This window comes from Mandrillus leucophaeus, unplaced genomic scaffold, assembly GCF_000951045.1.
Source record: "Mandrillus leucophaeus isolate KB7577 unplaced genomic scaffold, Mleu.le_1.0 Scaffold11, whole genome shotgun sequence".
Classification (NCBI taxonomy): domain Eukaryota; kingdom Metazoa; phylum Chordata; class Mammalia; order Primates; family Cercopithecidae; genus Mandrillus; species Mandrillus leucophaeus.
The window spans coordinates 3,797,695-3,811,161 of NW_012099209.1; the positions used below are offsets into that span (position 1 = coordinate 3,797,695).

The 13,467-nt window shown below is 53.6% G+C and overlaps 1 protein-coding gene across 1 annotated transcript in view; it reads right to left on the reverse strand.

Moving 5' to 3' along the window:
• SUGP1 (SURP and G patch domain containing 1) overlaps positions 1–13,467 on the reverse strand; it is a 53,646-nt gene that overhangs the window by 30,437 nt on the left and 9,742 nt on the right. The window contains exons 3-7 of the mRNA XM_011990825.1: positions 12,198–12,301; positions 8,051–8,278; positions 5,930–6,053; positions 5,554–5,654; positions 4,473–4,596 (exon numbers count right to left, since the gene is read on the reverse strand). Of these exons, the coding sequence (XP_011846215.1) occupies positions 4,473–4,596; positions 5,554–5,654; positions 5,930–6,053; positions 8,051–8,278; positions 12,198–12,301 (681 nt within the window). The remainder of the gene's footprint in view (positions 1–4,472; positions 4,597–5,553; positions 5,655–5,929; positions 6,054–8,050; positions 8,279–12,197; positions 12,302–13,467) is intronic.

Genomic DNA, 13,467 nt, shown 5'->3' on the forward strand with positions numbered 1-13,467 from the left:
TCACGCCATTCTCCTGCCTCAGCCTCCCAAGTAGCTGGGACTACAGGCGCCTGCCACCAGGTCCAGCTAATTTTTTGTATTTTTAGTAGAGACGGGATTTCACCGTGTTAGCCAGGATGGTCTCGATCTCCTGACCTCGTGATCTGTCCGCCTTGGCCTCCCAAAGTGCTGGGATTACAGGCGTGAGCCACCGCGCCCAGCCACAGGACTGTCTTTGAGGTCTATGCTAAAAGGAAGAGTCGTGGCCAAGCTCCACATGGCAGAACACTGGGAGAGAACCGAACACGTGTACAGCCTTGAACGCATGTTACAGTGCTGAACAACATGGGGCTGGACCTGCACTTGTGAATCTGGAGGGATGGTCATTGCACCAAGGCATGCTACTAACGTGAACTAAAGGGTCAAGCATGCTGTGAAGTCCTTTTGTGTAAGACAGAGACCAGGTGCAGTGGCTCACGCCTGTAATCCCAACTCTTTGGGAAGCCGAGGTGGGCAGATCACCTGAGGTCAGGAGTTCGTGACCAGCCTGGCCAACATGGTGAAACCCCATCTGTACTACAAATAGAAAAATCAGCTGGGCCTGGTGGCACGCGCCTGTAGTCCCAACTGCTCGGGAGGCTGAGGCAGGAGAATTGCTCGAACCTGGGAGGCGGAGGTTGCAGTGAGCCAAGATTGGGTCACTGCACTCCAGCCTGGACAACAGAGTGAGACTCCATCTCAAAAAAATAAGATAAATAAATAAATAGTGAACGAGCAGCCAGAGACCCCTTAGACAACTTCTACATGAGCCTGTGTGTCTACGGCCCTGCTAACATCCAGCACCTCAGGAGGGTGGGACAGAAGGACAGGAGACGGCAGCATCTTCTCTGTGATCCTGGGTCATGGTACAAGTGTGACTCAGTGAGGGACATTTGTACAAATTAAGAGGTAAAAGCCACAACTGTTCAGGAGGGAAGGGAACAGTTGGTCAGATTTGGAAAAGACACTTGAGAGCCGGGTGAGTTCAGACACAGATTTGAGGCCAAGCTGGGGAGGCTCACTTGTCAAGGCTAAGCGGGCATGGGGATGTGGGGGCATCTTCCTGGCCTCAGCTGGTGCTTCACCCTGAATGTCCTCCAGGATGGCCCAAGGATGCATCACAGTCCCCTGGAGGGTCTGCCCATCTTGGGGAGGAGGTTACAATGGCACCCAATAGTGGACCCCCATGAGAGGGAGAAAGTGGAGCCCCCACAACCCCATCTAGAACAGGGCTGAGTGCACCACCAAGGCTCCCCTCTGGTGGAACTAATCCCACCCTGAGCCGTGATAACCACTGTTAAGGTGTTTCCTGTCAGTTTCAACAAAGATTTACCTTAATAGAGCCGTGATCCTATTTTACATATCCCAGTTTTAAAAAAAATTTCTGCCTGAAGCTGATGACATAAGCCTTTCCTGTTAGAACGGTGGAAGCATGTTCACTGACCAGCCTTGCCTCAGTTTCCTCACGCTGGGCTGCCGGCTCACATGGGTGCCTTCTGAAGGCAGCATACTCCACTGGGGAGATGCGCTGATGATTTAGCCCACAGAGGCTGGACACTGTGTCACTGACTTTTCTTTCCTTTTTTTTTTTTTTTTTTTTTTGAGATGGAGTCTCGCTGTTGCCCAGGCTGGTGTGCAGTGGTGTGATCTCGGCTCACTGCAAGCTCTGCCTCCCGGATTCAGACCATTCTCCTGCCTCAACCTCCCGACTAGCTGGGACTACAGGTGCCCACCACCCACGCCCGGCTTTTTTTTTTTTTTTTTTGTATTTTTTAGTAGAGACGGGGTTTCACCATGTGTTAGCCAGGATGGTCTCCATCTCCTGACCTCATGATCCACCTGCCTCAGCCTCCCAAAGTACTGGGATTACAGGCGTGAGCCACCACGCCCAGCCTACTGACTTTACTATAGCTGATGCTCTATTGACATGATTTCCAGGATGTATCTCAGAAATGGGAGAATGACTACTCCAAGGGATGGGCGTTTCCAGCTTTTCATTTTTATTTGTTTGGCTGTTTTTCAAGATGGAGTCTTGCTCTTGTTGCCCAGGCTGGAGTGTTGTGGCGCTATCTTGGCTCACCGCAACCTCCACCTTCCGGGTTCAAGCCATTCTCCTGCCTCAGCCTCCTGAGTAGCTGGGATTACAGGCATGTGCCACCACACCTGGCTAATCTTGTATTTTCAGTAGAGATGGGGTTTTTCCACGTTGGTGAGGCTGGTCTTGAACTGTCGACCTCAGGTGATCCACCTGCCTCGGCCTCCCAACGTGGTGGGATTACATGTGTGAACCACCACGCCCGGCCTCATTTTTTATTTTTTGAGATGGGTCTTGCTCTGTCACCCAGGCTGGAGTGCTATGGCACGATCTCGGCTGCCTCTGCCTCCTGGGTTCGAGCGATTTTCCTGCCTCAGCCTCCCAAGTAGCTGGGATTATAGGCGCACGCCACCATGCCCAATACATTTTTATATTTTTAGTAGAGACGGGGTTTCGCCATGTTGGCCAGGCTGTTCTCAAACTCCTGACATCAGGTGATCCACCTGCCTCGGCCTCCCAAAGTGCTGGGATTATAGGCGTGAGCCACCACACTAGGCCTCCAGCTTCTTTATAGCCATGCAGTTGGTTAAGAATTGTTTCCCAAAGTGGCTGGGGTGTGCCTGGCCCACAGGCGTGACAGGGAAGGGCCAGGAGTGGCCACAAGAGGTGGCTGTTAGATTTGGGGGTGAGGGGAGGTCTGCCAACCACGTGGGTCCAACCAGCATTTCTGTGCTTTGGGGCTGCCTCATATCTGACCCTGCATGGAGATTAAACACAGGCGCAAATCTGCATGCCCTGCAGGGGCCTGAATACCTGGTCGTCCCCCCTGACCCATCCAGTTCTCTCCTGGTCTGGCTATAGTTCTGCAGTGAGTGTGGGGATGAGTTCCCTTCAGCCTCAACTCCTTTGGCTGCCCAGGGTACCCACCCCAGGCGACCTCAACCAGCCTGGCCTCTCCCACAGCCACACCTGACAAGCTGGGCACCTGTCAGCAATACCCCTGAACAGAAAGGACACACAGGATGGCCGGGGCCACCTGCACCAATAGTATCTCTCAGTTCTGACATCTGGGGAGAGGCTAGGCTGCAGCGACTGGTCCCTGGACCCCTCTGACCGGGCAGAGCCACCAGGCTCTGGGCCTTGGACAGAATTCCAAATCCTTGCCTGCTTCTCCTTTGAAAAGGTTTCACAGTCAGTGTCTACCTACAATGACAGCAAACTAGGTTTCCTATTTATATAGCCTTAATCAGGCAAATGAAGGAAAGACACAATGACTTGGAGGAGACTAGTGACCTAACCCTGAGGTGTGGCCAACAACTCAATGGTCCCCAGGGCAAGTCCCAGATTCAGGACACCTGGGGGGCGCTCCAGTCCCGGGCAGATCCCTCTCCTGAATTCCAGGCCCAAACAATCCACGACCCCAACACAGGCTCCCGGACACAGAGGTACCAGACTGGGTACACAGAGGTACCAGCCCCTCTCCCTGTCCCCATCCACTAGGTCAGCTGAGCCTTGACCCTCCCTGTTCCCAGCCCCTACGTTCCCTCAGTCCCACCTCCCAAGGGTGGCCCACTGCCCTCGTCTGCCTGGACCTGGCCTGGCCATGTCTGCCCACCCTCCACGACCTTGGTCAGTGACCACAAAAAGCACAGTTGCCCCATCTGCAATGAAGTCTGCTGAATCAACCAGCCCAGAGAGCTGCTGCTCCAGGACTTTGTCATGTGCTGTCACACCTCCTCAATGACTGAGTCGGGGCTTGTGTAACCTCATGGGCACGTTACCCCCACATCCCCCAGGCACCCACTCGCCTCCCCGGGCACAGAGCAAGTGCCAAACCCACCCAATGAATTGATGAGCCAGTGAACACAGACCCAGCCACTGGGGCTAGGGTGCGACCGCATGGTGGGGGATGGCAGGGAGGCTAGGCTGCTTGTCATGCACCCACCCTTCTGTGGAACTCACATACAGGCTGGGTGTTCCCCCTCCATAGATCCTAAAGTTCTCCATTCTCTGCCACTTCCCTCGTCATAAAGGGGAGACCCTGAGAACGTACACAACGTAAACTAAACACTACTGTGAATTTCCACTTGAGAGCCTGACCTGCCCCCGGTCAAGGGCTGCCATGTGTCCCAAAGACAACTGGGCAAGTGCTAGAGACTTTCTCCATGAGGCACCTAAAAGACACAAAGGCCCCAAAGGCCCCGTGCACCTGCCTCAGACACCATCCAGGGTGCTGGTGTGCGTGTGGGACATGCCTGCAGGGAGGCAGAGCCGGGCTCTGGGGTCAGAGACTCTTAGACCTGCCAGCGTCTCACAGTGGGACCCCAGCAAGTGGCTGGACTCTGCCGATCCAGTGTCCTCCCCTGCAGGGGGGCTGTGGCCAAGGTGACGGTCACCTCCCTGGCAGGGCCCCCCTTACCTGAATGCCTGGTTCTCACGGTTGTTCTGGAGGGCAATGGTTTCCACCTCGGGACCCCCGTCCGCTATGAACCTGGCCAACTTTTCTGCAAGGTTCTTGACCTCTTCGTCCTCTGGGGGTGAAACTTTAAGCAGGCTGTCAGTACTGGGCTCAACTCACCACACCCAACAGCCTAATTTCTGCTAAGAACCCCAAGGGCAACAAGTGGGGTTTGTTTTAGGAATGATGCAAAGAGAAACAGGCAAATGGGAATCAGATTACTGCACTGGGACCAGACGCCAGAGTTCATAACACACCTCCAGCCCCCGCCCCCTGCCCCCCCACCCTGTCCAACAAGGGAGGTCGAGAGGGCCTGGGACACGAGCTGGGACAAACGATCCAAATGTGACAGCAGGTCTGGGTGGGGTAGGAGGGGAGATGGGAGCACCCCAGGTCACATGGCTGGGGGGTGCTGTTGGGCCTCCTTTCCTTGGGAGAGGCTCAGGGCACAGGGCCACAGTGAACACAAGGAACAAACCTCTGCAACCCGCGCTTGGCCTGAACATCAATCCCGCCCACCCACCAACACTTGGCTGGGATTTTATGTCATCGCAGTCGAAGACCAGCTCGTATTTCCCCTTCCCCTGAAACTCATCCCATCTGAATTGCACCAGCTGACAGTGTCTGTCCCCCAGGTCCTCAGCAGTACACTACACTTGCCTTGCCCTGTCCTCAGTGCCCAGGAGGAAGCTGGGGCTCATTAACACTTGTTAACGTAACAAAGAACCAACAAGCAAAAGCCCCCTCTACCCAGGGTACTGCCCTGAACTGATCTCCCAGGAGTGACCTCGATCGCCAAGAGCACCCGTGTACCCCACACATGTGGCTTGACACTCAGGCTTCACCAGGTCCTTGGAGCACTGAGGGGGAAGGTGGTGTCAGACCCATTCCCAGAGTGACCCCAGATGCCTGGGAGAATACTGACCTCAACCACCAGTGCCACACAGTGCCACTCCAGCGCCTCCAGGAACCCCAATTCCACACTGGGGCACGGTATGTCCACAGGCCTCCCCAGAACCTCCCGCCCACTCCGTCCACCTACCTTTCGGAGAGGCTGCCTGCGACTTCTGTGCTTCCTTTCTTATCTCAGCCACCTTCTTCCTGTAGTAGAGGAATTCCCTGCTATTCTTATCGTGCAAAAATCTGGAGAGGAGGAAGTTTGCAGAAGAGAGGGAAAAATGAGTATCTGTGACAGGCGTATCCCTGTAGCTTCTATCGCACAAAAAAAGGCAGGCTGGCGAGCAGGGACCCAAAAGCAAGTCTCCGTGCCACATGGGAGCCACTCGTCACTTCTAGTGAGAATCAGAAAACGCTCGGAACAGCATCCGGCCCACGCTAGCAAGCAACCAGCCCCGCACGTGCGACTGTGCAGCAAATTCATTCAATAGCACGGCCTTCCCTTCCCCGGAGATACTCACGCAAATGCTGGGTTATCCTTGTAGTCCTCCATAGCTACTTTTTCTAACTCGGGGCCTCCTTCTGCCACAAAGCGGGCCAATTTCTCTATCACTTTCCGAGTCTCGGCTCCCTCTGGGGGTGAAACTTTAAGGAGGCTGTCAGTACTGGGGTTCAACTCACACACCCCACAGTCAATAGGCACACTCTCTCTACGGACCACAACGACAGAGGGGGTGGGGGGAGAAGAGTGTGAGATGCAGGAGGCTGTCGGGCGTCCCGAGTCCAGGCACAAAACACCATGATGAGGGGGGAGTTGGTCTCACTGTCTTGGTGAGACACACTGGGTGGGAGAGAAGTGTGTGAGGCTGTGGTGAGCTCCAGGCTGGAAGCTAGCAGAAAATATATCCAGCTTCCCCTGGTTGTGGGGGGGAAACGCTTAATTCTTTTCTTTCTTTACCAGTTTTCAGCATAACACATCGGTTCCCTTTCATCCTTCAAAGATGACACATTCTTTTTTTAAAAATACCATTATGAGCTCTGATTTAAACACACTGGGTGGGTTTCGATCCATGGCAATTAGTGTCATAGAAGCTCTGCAGCCGGTGGAGCCTCTTCAAGCTGGCTCCTGAGGGCTCTGGACATGGCCCCAGGAGTCTCTGATGGCCTCCTTGCCATCTGCCGGGACAGGGCGCTCCAAGATCATCTCATACACTTCCTGCCCAGACCCAGAGCCAGCCACTTCTCCAAGAAGTCGGTTTCCATGAGAAACTGCGTCTCCAGACCAGCATCTGGGCGCTAGGGATGCTCAATGCCACGGGCTTAATCATTATCTCGGGGCCTTTTCAGTGAACAGAGCTATAAAGATATATTTTTATATATGGATTAGCCTCCCCACTGAGCCATGTGGAACGTGTTTTTGCATTTTTTCCCTGGCCTGTTTCTGAGGCTGAGTTTGTCAGCTACTACACAGATCGCAGCCCTTGTAGGAGACGCACAGGAGAAATTTCTCACTGCCAGCAAGTACCTGGCAACTGGGCAACATGCCAGACCTGTGGCTAATCTTATTCCCCTTGTTGCTTGGGCTACTGGGAATCGGGGAGAGGTGGGGAGTGTGTGGCCCAGCAAGCGCCGCTGTGAGGTCCCAAGGGCATTCCATGACCATCTTTCACCCTAGGTCGCCCTCCTGCCACAGGCCCAGCAACAATCCTGACCTGGTCGCTGTTTACAGGAACAGGTGGGTGTCTGAGGCCACGCAGACAGTGGGCCATAATGAGCTTCAATTCAAGGGCCTCGAGACACTCGATACCCCTTGTAATGCAGCAGTTCCCAACAGGGTACCCCTGGAGCTGCAGGGGAACCTCTCTAAGGAAAGGACACACACCAGCTCCATTCTAACGGCCCAGGGGCCAGGCTGGCCTCTGATCCGCTCAGACACACAGCCAGAAGCAAGGGGTCTCAAAGCTGTCATGGCACAACTCCACGGCCGCTTCAGTCTGTGCTGTCAGGGTGACGTGACCTCACCAGCCAGCCCTCCACGCAGTTCAGGTGTCACGGGGCCTCATTCTGAATGTGGACAGGGCTAGACTTGCTAGCAATGCTGTCACCACAGCCACCCCCTTTGCCCTCCTACGGTGGGGGATCTGGACAAGCTCACCCATGACCAGTGACCGTCCTTTCCTAGGAATAGGAGAGAACACCCTCCAACCTGCGGCTCATACCTCTGGCCTAAACGCAGGGGACAGTAACCCATGGTTGGGGCAGTGCTTCGGGGCCTCCAGGGCTCAGCTGAAGAGCCTTAGAAGCTCCTCCAAGAAGGGATATGAGGATGCCCTTTTGGAGCAAATGCGAGAAGGGCGTGCGCCCCTGCCCTGGCTGGGTGAGCCGCTGTGTGAGTGGAAGATGGATCCCGCTGCTCCCAAGATGAAGCCCACGCGCTGATGCCCAGCAACACCCCAGCCCTGCCCCTCACCCTCTTTTGCTCTCCTCACCCCAGAGGGCCCAAGGCTCAGCTCGGAGACCTGGCGGCTGCAACTCAGCCCAAAGCACCCACGCCCCTGGCAGCACTTGCCCTGCCCACCACAGATCCCACCTGCTAGGGCACGGGCACTGGTGGTGGGGGAGCAGCAGCTCCCACAACTTACCTTTGATCTCCAGCCACTGCTCATAGTCCTCCTCCTCGTCCTCATCGGGGGACTGGAAGACACTTGGGCGGTGTGCCACGGGCAGCTGCTTGGCGTGGGAGTAGCTCTTCATGGGGCCTGGCAGGCTGGTCAGCCCCAGGCCTGTCCGCCTGCTGATGAGCAGGGACCTCTTCCCGGCACTGGGGGTGGGTGTGCTGGGAGGAGCGCTGGGAGCACTGGGCGGGGCATCTGGTATAGAAGGAAGGATATGCACACTCAGGGTGCTGGGTACCTCTCCCGAGTCCCCAAATCCTAGTTTACAACCATTCCCTTGGAGGTCTGTGGCCAGGCTAACTGACCAGGGCCAGACTACTGGGTGTTCTCACCCTGAGACCTGATGGGGAAGGGACTCAAACCAGCCTTCCTCATTCTAGGATGAATTTGGCCTCCGGTTAACATTTCTCAGCTGTTCCCTAGGAAACCTGACAAAGGTCGAGGACCAGCTGTTTCACCAGTAACAATGGGCTCTGGTCAGTAAATCCCAAAATCAAGAGACATGGGCAGAAGCTCCATGGGTGACGATTTACCCACCTGGCCTGTTACACTGCACACCTGTAGGCAACCAACCTACAGACAGGGGTCCCATTCTTTGCACAGGCATTGCTACCGCTGGGGAAGGCTGGGAATCCCCTGGGACACTGACAAGGGGTCCAGGTGCAGACCTGAAGACCAGTCATTCTAGCCCATACCTTGCTGTCCAGAGGACCTACAGTGCAGAAGCACCCACAGCAAAGCAGGGGATGGGGCAGGGCTGGTGTGTGACAGCTTCAGGAAGAGCCCTGAGTCTGCGGGGGGAGCAGCATCATGAAACTGGCCAGCTCACCACCCTGAGAACAGGACTAGGGCCCCCAGACCATTAGATAGAGGCTGGCTCTGCACTTGTGGGCCTCATCTTTTTTTTAGTGACAGGGTCTCGCTCTGTCACCCAGGCTGAAGTGCAGTGGTGCAATCATGGTTCACTGCAGCCTCAACCTCCTGAACTCCTGGGCTCAAGCAATCCTCCCAGCTCAGCCTCCAGAGTAGCTGGGGCTACAGGTGCTCACCATCATGACTGGCTAATTTTATTTTTATTTTTTTGCAGAGATGGGTTCTTGCTAGGTTGTCCAGGCTGGTCTCACACTCTTGGATTCAAGCTATCCTCCCACCCCAGCCTCACAAAGGGATTACAGACATGAGCCACCAAGCCTGGCAGGGGCTTCATCTGGTTTTGTTTTGTTTTGTTTTGTTTTGAGACGGAGTCTCGCTCTGTCACCCAGGCTGGAGTGCAGTGGCTGGATCTCAGCTCACTGCAAGCTCCGCCTCCTGGGTTCACACCATTCTCCTGCCTCAGCCTCCTTAGTAGCTGGGACTACAGGTGCCCACCACCTCGCCCAGTTAGTTTTTTGTATTTTTTAGTAGAGACGGGGTTTCACTGTGTTAGCCAGGATGGTCTTGATCTCCTGACCTCGTGATCCACTCGTCTCGGCCTCCCAAAGTGCTGGGATTACAGGCTTGAGCCACCACGCCCAGCCGGCTTCATCTTTTTAAGCCTTAGCTTCCTAAATGGAAAGTGTGGAAATGGAGGCAACCAGCTGCTTACAGAACCCAGTAAGATTTAGATGTACCATCTAGACCTAAAAAAAATCATGTCAAGTAAGAGAAAAAAGCTTGGAACAAAATGCACACTATGTCGTCATCTGGGTAAACGGTCAAACATCTGAAACTATGGCACATACTGCTTGAGTGAGAGGACAACAGCAGTTGTCAGACACACAATTTCTCAACAGTTATTTCCTGTAAGAAGGGGGGATGGGAGGACTTCAACCTCTGGTATTCTTCTTTTTCCCTTTTTGAAACTGAGTCTTGCTCTGTTGCCCAGGCTGAAGTGCAGTAGCGCGAACTCGGCTCATGGCAATCTCCGCCTCCCAGGTTCATACGATTCTCCCGTCTCAGCCTCCCAAGCAGCTGGGATTACAGGGGTGTGCCACCATGCCCGGCTAATTTTTGTATTTTTAGTAGACACAGGGTTTTACCACATTGGCCAGGCTGGTCTCGAACTCCTGACTTCAGGAGATGCACTTGCCTCGGCCTTCCAAAGTGCTAGAATTACAGGTGTGAGCCACTGTGCCCAGTGAGTATTTTTCATTATTAAAAAAGATCAGGAGTACCAAAGGCAAAATGTTACATCTATGAATTCTTTTTTTTTTTTTCTTTTTTTGAGACAGAGTCTTGCTCTGTTGCTCAGGCTAGAGTACAGAGATGCGATCTCCACTCACTGCTACCTCCGCCTCACAGGCCCAAAAGCGATCCACCCATCTCAGCCTCCCAAGTACTTGGGGCTAAAAGCACGCACCGCCATGCCTGGCTAATTGTATTTTTTTTGTAGACAGATTTAGCCATGTTGCCCAGGCTGGTCTTGAATTCCCAAGCTCAAGCAATCCTGTCCCCTGCAGCCTCCCAAAGTGCTAGGATTACAGGCATGAGCCACCGCACCCAGCCGACATCTATGAATTCTGAGAGAAGAAAACACGACATGTGTTATCAGATGTCTACCAAAGGGAAACAGAGGTAGAAAGAGGTGTCCCTTCAGAGGATTGAGAGCACAGGCGTCGTCTGCTTGTACGGAGCAAGGGACATGGCAGGCACTAAGTCCATATTCCCTGGCACACAGGGTGTTACCCAATGAACACCAGTGCCCCGGTGGTCACTGTTGGGTGCCCCCAGCTGCCTGCCCACCCGGCACCTCAGCAGTAGCAGTCCCCAGAATCTGCTGTTCTCTGATGTAGCTCAGGTGTCTCAGGTCAGCCCAGTGTCCCTGCAAACCCTGTCTGCAGAAGACCTGCTCACTCCTGCTGGTGGGTTCAAGCTGACCCAGCTTAGGGATGCCTCCAACTCCCAAAGTGGTCCCGCAAGTGTGGGGAGGGCTTCATCATGGCTCCACCTGCCCCCGACTGAAATCTGACTTATCTGTCTCTGCTCCTACAGGGTAAGTACACTGAGGGCAGGGTCTATATCTGCCACCTTGGTAATTTTTTTTTTTTTTTTTTGAGACAAAGTATCGCTCTTGTCCCCCAGGCTGGAGTACAATGGCGCCATCTCGGCTCACCGCAACCTCCAACTCCTGGGTTCAAGCAATTCTCCTGCCTCAGCCTCCTGAGTAGCTGGGATTACAGGCGCCTGCCACCACGCCCGGCTAATTTTTGTGGAGACAAGGTTTCACCAGGTTGGCCAGGCTGGTCTCGAACTCCTGTCCTCAGGTGATCCACCTGTCTCACCTCCCAAAGTGCTGGGATTACAGGCGTGAGCCACTGCACCCAGCCTGCCCCTTTTGGTATTAATTTATGTATTTATTACTTGGTCCGGGTACAACGGCTCCAGCCTGTAATCTCAACACTTTGGGAGGCTGAGGCAGGTGGATTGCTTGAGCTTAGGAGTCCAAGACCAGCGTGACCAACATGGCGAAATCCCAACTCTACAAAAAATACAAAAATTAGCCAGGTGTGGTGGCATGCCCCTGTAGCCCCAGCTGCAGGGAGGCTGAGGCAGAAGGTTTGCTTGAGCCCCAGAGGCTGAGGCTGCAGTGCACTATGATTGCACTACTGCATTCTAACCTGAGCAAGAGTGAGGCCCTGTCTCAAAAAAACAAAAATTATTGGCCGGGCGGGGTGGCTCACGCCTGTAATCCCAGCACTCTGGGAGGCTGAGGTGGGTGGATAACGAGGTCAGGAGATGGAGACTATCCTGGCTAACACGGTGAAAGCCTATCTCTACTAAAAATATTTAATTAGCTGGGCATGGTGGCGGGCGCCTGTAGTTCCAGCTACTCAGGAGGCTGAGGCAGGAGAATGGCGTGAAACCGGGAGGCGGAGCTTGCAATGAGCTGAGATGGTGCCACTGCACTCCAGCCTGGGTGACAGAGCAAGACTCCGTCTCAAAAAAAAAAAAAAAGAAAAATTTACGTATTATTTATTTATTTATGCCTTTGGTGCACGTATGCGTGGGACGAGGGCGATCTATGATTACGGGTGAGCAGAAGGAGTCTGAGGTGGGACCCGTCACTTCCCACATGCCCGGCAACCCCAGGGGGAGATGCAAGGACAGCACCAGGAAAGGGGAGGCCTACACTCACCTGTGCTGGTCTGTGCCTTCTGTAACTTCAGAAACTGCTGCAAGAAGCTACCATCGTTGGCAAACTTGTTGGAAACGCAGGAAGAGTTGTGTGCATTTGTGATTCTAGAACCAAGACAGAGGACAGAGAGGGTGAGCTGGCTAGAGAAGCAGTGAGGGCACCAGAGGACGAGGATGAGGATGAGGATGACGCCATCACCTTGCCCATCACGGTCCCTAACACACCCCAGCACTCTCACCTACAGGGACCCCAAACTAGCCCCCAGAGATTTCAGGAGACTACTGCGAAGTGTGCACAGCAGGCTTCGGTATGGTAAGCTGGGAACAATCTTGTTCTGATAAGAGCAATACTCCATGTATTATCTCTGCCTGAATATTAACCCTCCAGGTTCAAATGGCCCTCCAACAAGATGGTTCCTGCTCTCTCCGCACAGCACCTGTCCTCCCTTGCTAGTTAATTATCTGGGTTGTTACTGACTCACATCTGCCCTCCTGCTAGACCTTAGAGTTCTCTAAGGCAGGGCCTACACGTGTCTCTCTCTCGCTCTCTCTCTCTCTCTCTCTCAGGCTGGAATGCAGTGGCGCAATCTTGGCTCACTGCAACCTCCTCCACCCAGGCTCAAAAGATTGTCATGCCTCAGCCTCCCAAGCAGCTGGGATTACAAGCATGTGCCACCACACCTGGCTAATTTTTGTATTTTTAGTAGAGATGGGGTTTCCTTATGTTGGCCAGGCTGGTCTCAAACTTCTAACCTCAAGCGATCCTCCCACCTCATCCTCCCAAAGCGCTGGGATTACAAGTGTGAGCCACTGCGCCCGACCTATTTATTTTTAAGAGACAAGGCCTTGCTCCGTTGCCCTGGCTAAAGTGCAGAGTGTAATGGTGTGATAACAAGGACTACAAGCTTGTGCCACCATGCTTGGCTAATTTTTTTAATTTTTTTTTTGGTAGAGGTAAGATCTCGCTATGTTGACCAGGCTGGTCTTAAACTCCTGGCCTCAAGCAATGGTCCCACCTCAGCCTCCCAAGTCACTAGGACTAAAGGCATGTGACACTGTTCCTGGCCAATGCCATTTTTTGACAGGCATGAAGGGCAGCTCTGACAACAGTGTATCAGCTGTGCCCAGCTTTGATTAATATTTAATCAAATTAAATACATTTGATTTAAATATATTTAGGCCCCTGGGTTTGCCTTTGGGTTAAACTTGTTAAAAACAGATTCTTTAAAAAGTAAAACGTATACTTCGCAAAAAAAAAAAAAAAAAAAAAA